At 46.9% G+C, this 13,510-nt stretch overlaps 1 protein-coding gene across 1 annotated transcript in view; it reads left to right on the top strand.

The window, feature by feature from the left end:
• LOC135919174 (cell adhesion molecule Dscam1-like) overlaps nucleotides 1-13,510 on the top strand; it is a 283,407-nt gene that overhangs the window by 155,650 nt on the left and 114,247 nt on the right. Inside the window, 2 exon segments of the mRNA XM_070536458.1 lie at nucleotides 11,208-11,489; nucleotides 13,058-13,138. Of these exon segments, the coding sequence (XP_070392559.1) occupies nucleotides 11,208-11,489; nucleotides 13,058-13,138 (363 nt within the window).

Here is a 13,510-nt window from a genome sequence, read left to right as displayed (position 1 = left end):
CAAGGTTCCACGCCGACATGAAGCGCCGACACGAAACCAGATGTTAATAGAGAGAAACGCGCAAGCGGGCTCACATTCAACGCACCGCCTTTCATATTCGCTTCTCGGGTTTACTCGTTGCCGATACTGTGGTCCTATTTTCTTTTCTGACTCTGTACTTTAGACATGAGCGAGCAATCGAGAAAACTTAAATCGTTCTCGCGTCACCACCACAAAGTAAAACTCGTGCGAAGCGCAGCTAGAAGGTGCTTGCGGGCTAATTAAAACCGGAACTCCAGCGTTCACGACGCCTCCGACCCCCCCGACCCGCTTCCGCATTCAAGCCTCATCTCCTCCCCAGACACCCGCTCACCCACGCGACGTTCAGCTTCGTCTACACCTGCGAGCGCGCTTAATTTGCACCGGGTGCAGCTTTTCATCGGGCACAACTCAAACACTCCCTTGTGCTTCTCCCGGGCTCTGGTACGCTCGCAGCATATGGGCAAAGCCGAGAGAGATCGGAGGGTTAGGCGCCGTGGGTAAGGATTTTTTGCTAGGACGATGCAAGGATAAAGAGACGAGCGAAGCGGAGTGTGGAAAATTCTGTTTCATCAGGCTGCACCGTGCATTTGCGCGAAAGCGGAAGCTAGCACGCGCGCATGCCCAGAAGCCTCGGCGCGTTTAGCCGAAACAACGCGGCGCTTTCGGCCGTGGCACGAGCTGCGTGCGAGAGCGCGCGTTCTGAAATGGAAGCCGCGCCGGTATATAGCGGCGATGAAAGATTCAAGACCCCTCGCTCGACGGGCTCTCAACTACCCTTTCCACCTTCTGCTTCTTCTTCTCCGCTCTCTCGCACACACTTTCCGCACTTTCTCTTATAAATGTGCAAGTAGTTTAGACGAGGTTGGACTGAGAATTGGCCCAAAAAAAAAAAAAAAAGCCGTCCGCTTGAGTGAAGGGCCACATAGCATTACTTCTAGAAATAAAGAATATGAGAGAAATGAAAGTGTTGCTGACTAAAACGAAGCATTCATGCATTTCTAGCCGAGCAAATGAAGGATTCAAAAAGGGATGACACGAAGCTGAGGGCCACGACCTTTTGCCCCACGCTTGGAGGGAGTTCCAATGAGCCCTTGCGATTGTTTAGCGTCGGTGTGAATATATAAGCGGTTTAAGTACGTGACATGCGCAAGGGGAGAGGCGCACACGCAGGTCTCAGAACACGGAGTGGAGGAGGAGGAGGAAAAAAAAAACAGGGACGAAGTTGCGGCGAGCGAAGAGGGAAAGCGACTGCAGGGCCGGGGTTGGGCAGCGGTTTAATTTCGCAAGCCGTAATTACTGGCCCGGTCGCAACCTCGCCTGGCAACGCCGGAGGTCGGGCTCTCGCCGCTGCTTCGTGGTGCCGCACCGTCCAACCCCATTAATGCGGCCAATTTAGTTTGCAAAAAAGTGCCTCGTACAGAGGGCTGCCGAGTCGTGAGCAAGTAAGCGAGCGCTGTGCTTGTGCAGACCTCCTAGCAGCTGCACCACGAAAGATAAAAGTTACGCCGCTGACGTGCGTTTTCGTTAGGTTAAGTGAGCCTTCAATTCTATTTCGATTCATTAAATAGATAAATAATTTACTCAAAATATCATCACATGTATTTGGCATTTCTACCAAACGTTTTTTTTTCTTGTTTAATGACTGGGAACAAAATATCTCATTTGAAGGATAAACGATGCATTTGTCCGATATACTTGAATAACAAAGCATATTTAACATAACTACTTCCACATGGTATTACAAATCGTTCCGAAACAGTGGCGGGTATCGAAGAATGCTTAAACCGAGCGATCTGTGCAAGCAGAAAATCTGTCCGCAGTGTCAAGATACAAGCGATACAGCATGAGTTAGAAAACAGTCGCGAGTGAATAAAACCAGTACGTTACCTAAACTTTGTAGTAAGAAATGGAGCTTGGCAGGCTACGCAAACCTTAAAAGTAAGCCGTACTCACTTCTGGCAAGCCAAAGGTAAACAGCAGTCACAGGAGCCAGGCAACTGGACAGTATCTGTTAGGTAATGCACTTTTCATCGTTTGGCGTAATCATGATTGGCGCAGAGCACGGGTAATCATGACAAATCTTAATTTGACTTGCTGCTGGGTATTGTTCTGCAGCTGAAAACTATAATTCTAGAGCTTTCCAAACAGGGCCTTCTTTCCTGACTTCATGCGCGTGTGGAGTATCGGGTATCTGGCTATCTATCTTTAACCATTTAGGAAAAAGGCCATATCAAAGTGTTGGTACCAAGGACAGAAGAAGCAAGCATCAGTCAGAGAGCAGGTAAATTCCCGCCTGAGCGTGTTTAGCGATAATATAGTTGAAAATTCATGACATTGCACCACAGACTGCACTATCTTCATAATCGGCCCCACCAGGCCTCTTGATCAAGAGAGAGAAAGGCATGTCAATCAATGTCTACACGAAAGAAGACGAAGTCAATGTACGTGCCTGTAAAAAAGAGGGAAAAAAAGCGAATGGGAAAATTCAACATGAATTGAAGAAATAGAGGGTCCCGAAAAATGTATTATTATACTAGCGACCGGCCTAGTGTGTGCCAATTCGTACGCGTGCTCGGGGTATCCCGGATGTTCCTGCATGGCCTACGCTTTCGTGGTGCACGTCAAGTTCGGTGGGCTTTTGAAGACAAGACCCACTTTGCTGACTTCACATGGGTTTCGCGTACGTGGGATCTGGCTGTCAAGTGTTATGGTTGGCCTGGAATTCAGTGTCGCCAGTCGGGGCATTGTTCGCTCTCGTTTGTCGAGATAATTGCGCTTTTTACGAGAACATGTCATCGCGTCTGTCCCCTGCCACTCCCTGAGCTCACGCAGGCAACAAAGATAAGCAGCGAAGGGGAACCAATCAAAGTCGCAAATCGGAGAGAGGACCAAAGGCGTGGGGCTAACACTCAGGCACTGGCAACGACATGGGCGCAGCCACAGGTTCTGCTTGAGATGACTCGGATAACAAACATAAACCACCAGGGTAAAACGACTTCTTCTTTGGCATCCCCCCGCTTTCCTAGACAACCCTTCTTTCACAGAATTTCATCTTCACTTTCAAAGTTTTACAGCAAAGCTGTTAGCCTCTCGGTGGTCGAAATTTTTCGTGTCCAATTGTGAACAAAAATTATAATCATGAGCAATGGCTCATAACCCCCTAAGCAAGCAGAAATACAATGGTTCATCCCCTTTGTAATGCTGAGACTACAATCACTCAGGAAAGTGAAGCTAACAGTGCATACATTAATTGGAATCATGGATACAAAGTAGAAAATAGCGCACCTTTCAATAATAATCAAGCTCAATACAAGCACCTATTATCATCAGTAATGGCTCACACCCCCTAAGCAGTAAAGAATGCAATGGCTCATACCCCCGTAAGGCAGAGGCTACAGGCGTTTTCCAAAGTGAAGCAAACAGTGCATATATTGACTGAAATCCCCCATACAAGACACAGAACAGCTTACATTTCAATAAAAACAAGCTCAAAATAAGCAACTGAGCCGTCAACTCAGCAGTTGTAGCAGTGCTTTTGGAACAGCTTCGCTGGACATCCATTTTCACAGAGCCGCGATGGCGAGTAAATTTTATTATATTGACTTTCCAAAAAGCACAATCTCATATGCTTGAACAATACTTCCAGGAGCTTGCTTGGTATATTGTTGCGCAATAAAGATTTATTTATCTTAATTATTTTATTTACAGGATACTGCCAGACTTAGTCTTAGGCCTTATAAAAAAACAGCAGAGTACAGCGATTCCTCGGTCTCTGAGCTGATTTGCTTTTAAAGAAGTCAAACACCTGGCTCATGCCAATGCCTCTTACAGTGTGCTAATTCCTGCTGTCTTGTGCAAATTCAACTTACTATATGTACATGCAGCGACAACTACGGCATGGGGATATAAATTCTTTGACGGACGTCCTAGACAACAAAGAGCCCTTTCTACTAGAAGAATGCTTGTGAATCCGCGCTGAAAACGGGAGCTACACTGCGTGCCATCTCGGATGCATCAGTGTATTGTAACGGAGCCGCACCAGGGCCCTCACCCCCCCATAGGGCTTTCACAACAGGAACTTCGACCTTCTCAACAACTTCGCAATGCGTATAACGTCCCATCTTGATCTGCTATGCATCACTGCCTACTGTTGGCTCTTAAATAAGCGCAAAGATGCAATCGCTCTTAGAGTATGCCGCGTCCAGCAATTGTGGAAATTGCCCCTTCAGACATCTGTCAAACTTCATCGCATAGCGCCAGCGTAAGCCAAAGGAAAACATCTTCAAAAAATCGTAATTCGAAGGTTGGTAGAATAGCAGTGTTTTGTTCCCGACCAATGCGCTGCTATAGCGCTCAAAGTTGCGACTAAGTGCCGTAAATGCGTTACATTGAATTCAGAGCGAGTACCCTCTCAACATTGGTAACTTGTATGTTGTTGAAATTGTGCCGGGATTTTGAAACACATTATCTTTAGATTCTGTTTATCGAGTTATGCTGGTACACTATGGTGAAGTATGACAGGTGACCGAATGGGCAATGGACAAACTTTCTGGGTCTATGGCCACAGACAAAACCCGCACAAAATGTTAAGAGCAGAAGTTGTGCCACATCACTGTGGTTACCGCGTTAGATACCAATCTGCATAATCTGGAAGGGGTATTATTCCATCCCAAGCGGTGGTGATTGGGAAGAACTTTACTTCTTCGCCACACGATAGGCAGGAGCAACTGACCTCACGACACCGGTGGTAACATGGCGAGTAAGGGAAAGGACATGCAAAGGAAGGTCGGGCTTCCAACTATCTGTCATTGGAAACGCAAAGCTCATCACGTCAGGCATTGGTGGATCCCTACTTGGAAATTCTGGACTTCGCGGAGTCAGCTGGAGAGCGTTTTATTCCTGATTATATTGTTTTTAGCACCAAGTCATCCTAGGAGAGCGTCTTTTACTACAGGTGCCTCGCGCTCTCGTGCCTTAGTACGGTAACACAAATTACCTACAAGCCGATCAATGTAACGTAAAGCTCACGCTAGACATATCTTTATCTCTCCATTTGATTTGTACGCACGATACTGCGTGTATGGTATATGATAATTCACAGGCATAAACGTAGGATGTTCCGCTTCGGCACTCATTTGCTTCTCAGTGTTGTGTCTACAATTCCCTCAAATTTTTGCCTGACAAGCTTGATTCCACTATTGATTTCTTCTACCTTGATCTTGTTCTAGCTCCAAATTCCAGTGGCGATGGCCACATTTTTATTGGAGGTGGAATCCGGAAACATTTGCTATCCCAAATGTTATTAAACGTAATGTAAACTTATGCGGTTCGAAAAAATATTGAGCCCCTCCTTACAGCATTTTATCTTGTCAAGGTGTAACTATGGACTGCCGGAAGGTATCGATTCATTATGCCGTTTCAAGCTCCCAAAATGCTTGAGCTGTACAGATCCACATAAGCATATTTAGTAAGGCAATTACTTTCCGCACCGGCGATTTCGATACGAGCACCTCGTAAAGAAGATCAGCCCGAAACGGCTGCCGTCAACTTGTCTTCTTCCAGCAGTACATTTGAATTAAGAAACGCATAGCCTGTGTCAAGCACCGGGCCACCGCGCTTGCCGAGCCCGCGTTTTTAATCCTTTCCAATTAGAAACGCATTCCGCCACACCTCCTGGAGCGCCGACGCCGTGTCTGCACTCCACACCACCGGCAACAGCGAAAGTGCGAAGGAATGCACGATGCACGCGCTCTCCACCTTTCAAGGCACGAAAAAAAAATAGAGAGAGAGAGACTTTGGGAACGCGCCGAGTTTTGAAAGATTGAAAAAGGCGCTTTCGACGAAGGGGCGTGGCTTGGCTTTATTTAGCACGTCAGCACGCGCGGCAAATGGGGTCACAAGCGCTTGAATCAAGCGCGGATTCACGGCGGCTGCGCTATAGTCGTGAGCGAAAGGTGGCAGCTCGGGAGATGATGAAGCGACGCTCGCGCGGCCTCTTTGGATATTTCGACGCCCGATGATTTTGTCGAGGGGGAGTTCGCGAGCGCTCTCCAAGTATAGAGTGCGCCTTTCTTTTTGTTTTTTTTCTCTCCACTCTTCCATTCGTCGAGTACATCGCGCTTAATAAGCGACGCGCCGTGTTTCCGCGCCTTTGAAGCGCACTTCTGCGCTACGCGACGCCGCTTCTGCCGCCCAGATAATATTTTACAGGAGGCGCCTTTCCCTCCTGGTTCATTACCTAATGGCGCTAAGTTTCAAAGAGTTCTCAAAAAAAAGTTTCGAAGTTTGCTTCAAGTTTACCGCTAATGCGTACGAGAAGAAAGACTGTCTGCAGTGGCCTGGAAGCACGTGTTCCCGGCTGCAGCTGTTTGTAATCTACAAAACCAATGCGGTACAGGGCGAATTACCCAGGAAAGAAGACTACTGATCTGTGTGTGGAACTCTGCAGTGCACACGGGAAGGAGCAGGGATTGTAATTAAATGCAGCGACAAGTTGCTCCTCTGGCGAAAGGAAGCTACTGGAGTTGGAAACCATGTGTTCAGCATGCAAATTGTATATACGTTTGTAACACCTACAGTGAGTCTGTGTTATCACAAGCGCAACCTCTCGAAAAGTCACAGACGAGGGAAGCATCAACGGCACACGTAGAGAGAGAGAACCAATGGCTATGGTGTCGGTCCGTTGTTTTAAGCCCAGCTCTTAGCCGCCCGTTCCTGCGTAAAGCGTCGGCATGCCTCGGCTTTCCTCGGCCTCCTTCGGCGTAACTGAGCGAACAAGCACAGCGAAGGATGAAAGAGAGAATGCGGAGCGCCGCGGGGTGTAAAAGACGGCGATAGCGAAGAGGCCGCGAGAAGGAAAGCCGAGGAGGAGGCTACAGTGACTGCATGAGGCGGAAAGCGAACGAGGAGAGCAGAATGATAGAGTGAGGAGGAAAGCGTAGCGCCACACTGCACGGGCTTTGCGGTAACGACTGTTACGAGATGGCGCCAGAGTAGCGCGACGTCGCCTATTCCCCGAACGAATTTCAGGGACCGCCAGCCGTTTGTGCGCAGGCGCGAGTAAGAGCGAGCGTGGGAGAGTAAATCTGGGGGCTTTTGCTCCTTGAATATTTGACTCTGCCTAGGCACTATGGAGGAGGTTTCTTAGCGCGCGTTGTATGCGTTTGTCCCCTAGACATGAGGGCATTGCGGAGTGCGATCGAGTGTGTTAACGTTTCGCTGCTGGCTGCCCACGCGATGAGGCAGTGGGCACAGACGCCCCACTTGGTGATCGCTGTGTCTGAAGGGGCAAGGTTCTGACTGGTGTTGTATAAATTACGGGTCACTTTTTTTCGTCGCGACGATAGATTACGCTTCGCCGCTGGCTGCCTGCGCGGTGAGAAAGTGGGCACGGACGCCCCACTTCGTGATCACTGTGTCTGTAGGGGCAAGTTTCCGGCTGGTGTTGTATAAATAGCGGGTCGCTCCAGGGCACTCAAGGGATGCCCTGGAGCGCGGGATCAAAGCAGGAAGCAGGGCGGCCCGTCGGTCGGGGCAGCGGAGGCCGAAGCGGGCCCAAAGCCTCCAGATTTTCTCTCTCGCGCCCGCTCTTACATGCGCTTTCGCACAAATGGCTGGCGATCCCTCAAATGAACGTCTCGTGTTCACCGATGGACTGCGGCGAGTGCGTCGACCAGTACCAAATATGGAAACAAAGCACTGCATGAGTAGAGGTCTGTCTGCCGCAGCTGCTGTGAATCGCGCCCGCGCGTCACCCACGCGCTGCCTCACGCGATCTTCCCATTAGCGAGGCAGTCGCGCCACACTTCGCTCTCGAGACTGATTGTCCGCCCCAGCCAATATATTACGAAATAAAAACACATGTAGAGCTGCGGCGAAATTTCGCATTATTAGAGAGTATCGTAATCATCGGTGAATTTGTTTTTGTCTACACCTTTTGTCTGCACCTCTTTTCTACCACATGCCGAATTCCCCAGCTCAAAATTCTTAAGCTTCATACACACTATTTGTGCATAGGAAGGGAGTGTCATTTATGATAGAATTGGTAATCAAACACAGCCATTTAACCCAAGAATATGATTAAACAGTGGCGTTGTAGAGCAAACTGCTTGCTACCTTAGCAGTTTTCTTAGAAGAAAATAATAACATATAGGTGAATATTAAATCGAGTTACCACTTATGCAAAGAGAAAGAGACAGATATATAAATTCATTTACAGAAAGGCGAAGAGGTTGGTCTGAGCTATAACTTGCTCAGGCCTGTTACTCTTATCACCATCAGCCTGTTTTATGTCCACTTCAGGACGAAAGCCTCTCCCTGCGATCTCCAAGTACACCTGTCCTGCGCCAACCGAATCCAACTTGGGCCCGCGAATTTCTTCATTTCATCGCTCCATCTAGTCTTCTGTCATCCTCGAATGCGTTTCCCTTCTCTTGGTACCCGTTCTGTAACCCTAATGGTCAAACGGTTATCTAACCTGCGCATTACATGACCTACCCAGCTCCATTTTTTTCTCTTGATGTCAATTAGAATATCGTCCATACCCGTTTGCACTCTGATCCAAACCGCTCTCTTTCTGTCTCTTAACGTTATGCCTAGCAATTTTCGTTCCATCGCTCTTTTCGCGGTCCTTAACATGGTTTCAAGCTTCTTTGTCAGTCTAAAAGCATCTGCCTCATATGTCAGCAATGGTAAAATGCACTGATTGTACACCTTCCTTTTCAATGATAATCGTAAGATTCCAGTCAGGAGCTGGCAGTGTCTGCCGTATGCGATCCAACCCATTTTTTATTCTTCTGTGAAGTTCCTTCTCATGATCAGGGTTCCCTGTAACTAATTGACCTAGGTAAACTTACTCCTTCACAGGCTCTAGAGGCCGACTGGCGATCCTGAACTCGGGTTCCTTTGCCCGGCTATTTATCCTTAACTTTGTCTTCTTCACATTAATCTTCAATCCCACACTCTCTCTGTTAAGGTCCTCAATCATTTGTTGTAATCCGTCTGCATTGTTGCTGAATAGAACAATGTCATCGGCAAACTGAAGGTTGCTGAGATATTCACCGTCAATCTTTACTCCTAAGCCTTCCCAGTTTATTAGCTTGAATACTTCTTCCAAGCACTCAGTGAATAGCATTGGAGAGATTGTGTCTCCCTGTCTGTCCCCTTTCTTTATAGGTATCTTCCTGCTTTTCTTGTGTAGAATTAATTTAGCTGTAGAACCTCTGTAGATATTTTCAAGGTATTTACGTAAGCGTTCTGGTACTCCTTTATTACATAATGCCGTTATGACGGTTGGAATCTCTACTGAATCAAACGCCTTTTCGTAATCTATGAAAACCATATAGAGAGGCTTATTATAATCTGCGGATTTCTCGATAACCTGATTAATGACATGGATGTGATCCATTGTAGAGTATATATCCCTTCCTGAAGCCAGCCTGTTCCCTTGGTTGACTGTTGCCCGCTGTTGCCCTGATTCTATTGAAGAATATTTTGGTAAATATTTTAGATAATACTGGGAGTAAGCTAATGAGCCTATAAGTTTTCAATTCTTTAACGTCTCCCTTTTTGTGGATTAGTATGATGTTTGCATTCTTCCAGTTTTCTGGGACCCTTGCAGTCGATGGACGCTTCGTATAAAGAGCCGCCAGTTTTCCAAGCATTAGGTCTCCTCCATCTTTGATTAAATCAACTGTTATTCCATCTTCTCCTGCCGCTCTTCCTCGTTTCATGTCTTGCAAGGCCCTTCTGACCTCACCGCTAGGTATAGGAGGAGTTTCTGTATCCTGTTCATTACTGTTTCTAATTGAGGCATTCTGACTCCTCTGGGTACTGTACAGGTCAGTATAGAATTCTTCCGCTGCTTTTACTATATCTTCGAGATTGCTGATGATATTACCCTGCTTATCTTTTAGTGTACATACTTTGACTTGTCCTATGCTAAGCTTCTTTCGCACTGTTCTAAGGCTGCGTCCATTTTTTACGGCTTCTTCAGTCTTCAGGGGAAAAGGCAAGGGGAGGAAAATAGCTGATGAATGATGACGACAATATGAGGACGAGTTGCGTACATACAAGCTCACAAAGTCACGGCATCTCTAAAGCCGTGCGTCCACCCCAGTGGCTTGTACAAAGGCTATAGCGGCACTTAATAAGGACTGCGCTGTTTGCATTAAGCCAAGTGCACAAAATAAGCTCGTCTGATAGCGGCCTCTTATTGACGTTTGCAATGGAAGAGACCAGTTTCTGTTGTTGTGCGTGTGCGGGACAAATGCAAAATAAATGATTAAATGTTTCTTTTAGCTGACAGTATTTACAATTTGGCCTATCGCTGCAACTTGTCAGGTCGTTGGACGAATGCGACACCAAGGCGAATCCGGTGCAACAAGCTTGTTTGGATTCTTTTGAGCGTGTGAGGCATAGGGAATTTTATTTCTAGGTGCCATTCATGCACTCGCTTGTGCCATCGATCTGTTTGGGTCCAGTGTTCCAAAATACGGTTCCGTAATACGCAGCGAAGTAAGGCGTTTGTGTTTGTTCGTGAGAACGGTATGTGTACCTCATGAGTTTATTTAACACTTATGCAAAGGTCACAATGCTTCAGATTGTGTGTCATATGGGTCTTACGTAGTTATATTACGTATATTTTATCAAAGTGTACTTGCGTTCTACTCGTATGCAAAGCCTAACTTCTGTATTTCTTCTCGCACAACTGGGAATTCTCTCATTTAATTATGCAGTTCGTTTGACATGCAGCGAGGCACCACGAAAGTGCCACTTAAAAGAGTCGAGAGAGAGAGAGAGAGAAACGAAGAGGGAAAGGTAGGGAGGTTAACCAAGAACGTGCCCGGTTGGCTACCCTACCGTTGAGAAGGGGAAAACGGATGAACAGATAACGAGAAAAAAGAAAAATAATGGTCACTCATTCATAGTCAGATGAATGACTGACTGTAAACGAGGTTTCCCTTAAACTCATGGGACTCAAAAATAAAGAAGTGTTAGCGATGACGTGCGCTAAACAGACGATTGTTTTAACGTTCACCAATGGCGGGGGGCGGGGGGGGGGGCGGGGTCTCTGCCTTCATCGCGTACACTTAACGTGGATGCTGCTGCGAATAATGGTAATGACGCTTATGCATTTTGCTGCATGTCCTTACTGATAATGTTCCTCCTCTCTCTCTAAAAAAAAGCGAATGCTAGCGTCGTGGTGCTGCCCGAGGAGGCCAGGGTTGACCTGGGCCGAGCGGTGACGTTCAACTGCTCGGCTCGCGGTTTCCGCGGAGCGGTCGCCTCCACCTGGTGGGTGCACGACGGCGCGCCCCTCAAGGCCAGCCCTCCGCGCGTGGCGCTGCGCTCGGACGACCAGCGGCTGCACATAGCCAGCGTGCAGCGGGAGGACGCAGGCATCTACCAGTGCTTCGTGCGCTACGGTGACGCCACGGCCCAGGCTAGCGCCCAGCTCAGGCTTCGCGGTGAGTTGCGGTGAAGGCTGGATGTCGTGCTGGTTGACCAAGGGTCGAACTATAACGGGGATTTTACAAAGCAAGACAGCTTTGTGGTTCTGCAGTGCTTATCAGCCGATACTTCGACGTGGTACAAATATATCGGGTCGTTATAAAACTTTACATGTTAGGGATACCAGGTAGCCCTGACGCTGGGGAGAAACCGGTCACATACTGTACTGTACTTGTTGGTTATAGGTGAAAAAAAAATGTTTTTTTTATTTAGTCTATAGATTACGTATATAAATAATTAACTGATTGATCTAATGAATAAATTTTATAGATAAATGAATAAGTAAATGAATAAATGATCGGGAAGGGACGCCTGATTTCTGAGAAAACGAAGTAAATGGCTTAAAGTAAAGTTGACAGTCACTCAGGTATCCTAATCTGATTTCAAGGAGAAAGCACGAGGACTTGTCTAAGTTACAAAGTTACATTAAAACTCCACATTATTCGGCCTTAATCTACCTTAATCCGTTTCAGTCCACTTTAAACCACTTTATCACACCTCAATACATTTTAATCTGCTTTAATCTGTGATAATCCACTTTATTCCACCTTAATACAATTTTGGAGTGGGCGAGGCAGACGTTTGGTATTGGGCCACGGCTTCCGGCCAACGCCGTGGCTGTTCAACGTGGGATTTCGCAGTGCAGGCCGCAGCAGATTCAGCGCAGGGAACGTTACATCCTCACTCGGTCACGTGGGCTTTGGTACCATCAGAGGGTGACAGTGGACGCCGGATTTTTCGCATCATGGGGCATATCACTTTGAACTTAAAGAGCACAAGTAGCAACGCCATTTAGATATTCCGGCACCTGCTCGCCTTTGACGTCATTGAAATAACGTGCCCGGCTAAGGCTAGTCAACTGTTCGCAACAATAACGGATTCGACTGAATTTCAAGTTCAGAGGCAAACTGGCAACACTTACAGAACTACGCTACCTAAAGTGATCCAATTGTTCAGGAATGTAGGGAAATGCGTGACGTCACACTACTGTCATGAGCAACGACGTTTCCTTTTTATTTCTTCTTCTGCGGGGGAGCGGGGTACGGAAGGGTAGATTGGACGTGATACTTGAAAACTGGAATTTTGTTCGGCGTTCTTTGACGTCAATATTGAAACACTTTACTGCTCAACAAATGCAGAAAGAGTCTTGAAACACGTATGGCTGTTTCTTTTTAACGCTGCCAGAATCGGAAACATTTCCGGATGTTATATCCCTAAACGTTATTCATCCTCTGTATCACAATATATTTCGCAGAAAACGTAATGGTAATAATAAACCTTATCTAAAATTCCAAACAAAAAATGGGCGTTGTTCGATTCAAGATAATTGAAATTTTGACTTTGGTGTATACCTTTACAAAATTTATTTTTATTTTATTTGCTACTATTGGTTGCGTCACATATCCGACTGCACACAAACCGACAAAGCCCCTGTAAATTTGTCTTTCTGCGTAGCTTCGAACTGCTGTAACGGAGCCTCGCCTTTCCCGCCGACCGTTTATTTTTGCATCTCTTTTTCATGCAGAGGTCCACTCAAAGCGGAGCGTGCAAAACCGTGTCAGCCGGCGCTGGAATGGCCAGAACAGCTACCTCAAGTCGAGAAAAGGTAATCATTCTCCTACACCACCTCCCGATCCTTAAGAACTTACGCGTCGCCTATCACCACGGGATCCCTTCATCTCTGCTTTTCTTCCGCCACTTATCGCACGTGTAAACATTTCGGCGGTACATGGGAAGGCGAGTGGAGGGGCTTTCATTGCTTGCTCTCCGCTCGCAAGCGCAGCTTCTTTTCCATCCCGTATTAGACCATTCGTCACAACGAACGGTCCCTCCACATCGACCTGTTTACTCTTGTTCAAAAACGGGAAGCGGGGGGAAAAAAAAGAAAGAACGGCTCAGCAAACGAAAAAAGTTGATGACTAAGAAGAAGCAGCACAATAGAACGGAACAGTTAGGAGGAAAAAGCAAGAGAAAGAGA

The sequence above is a fragment of the Dermacentor albipictus genome, chromosome 3, assembly GCF_038994185.2.
Source record: "Dermacentor albipictus isolate Rhodes 1998 colony chromosome 3, USDA_Dalb.pri_finalv2, whole genome shotgun sequence".
In the NCBI taxonomy this organism is placed as follows: domain Eukaryota; kingdom Metazoa; phylum Arthropoda; class Arachnida; order Ixodida; family Ixodidae; genus Dermacentor; species Dermacentor albipictus.
Note: the sequence above shows the minus strand (reverse complement) of the source record. Positions and strands in the feature narration are given on the sequence as shown.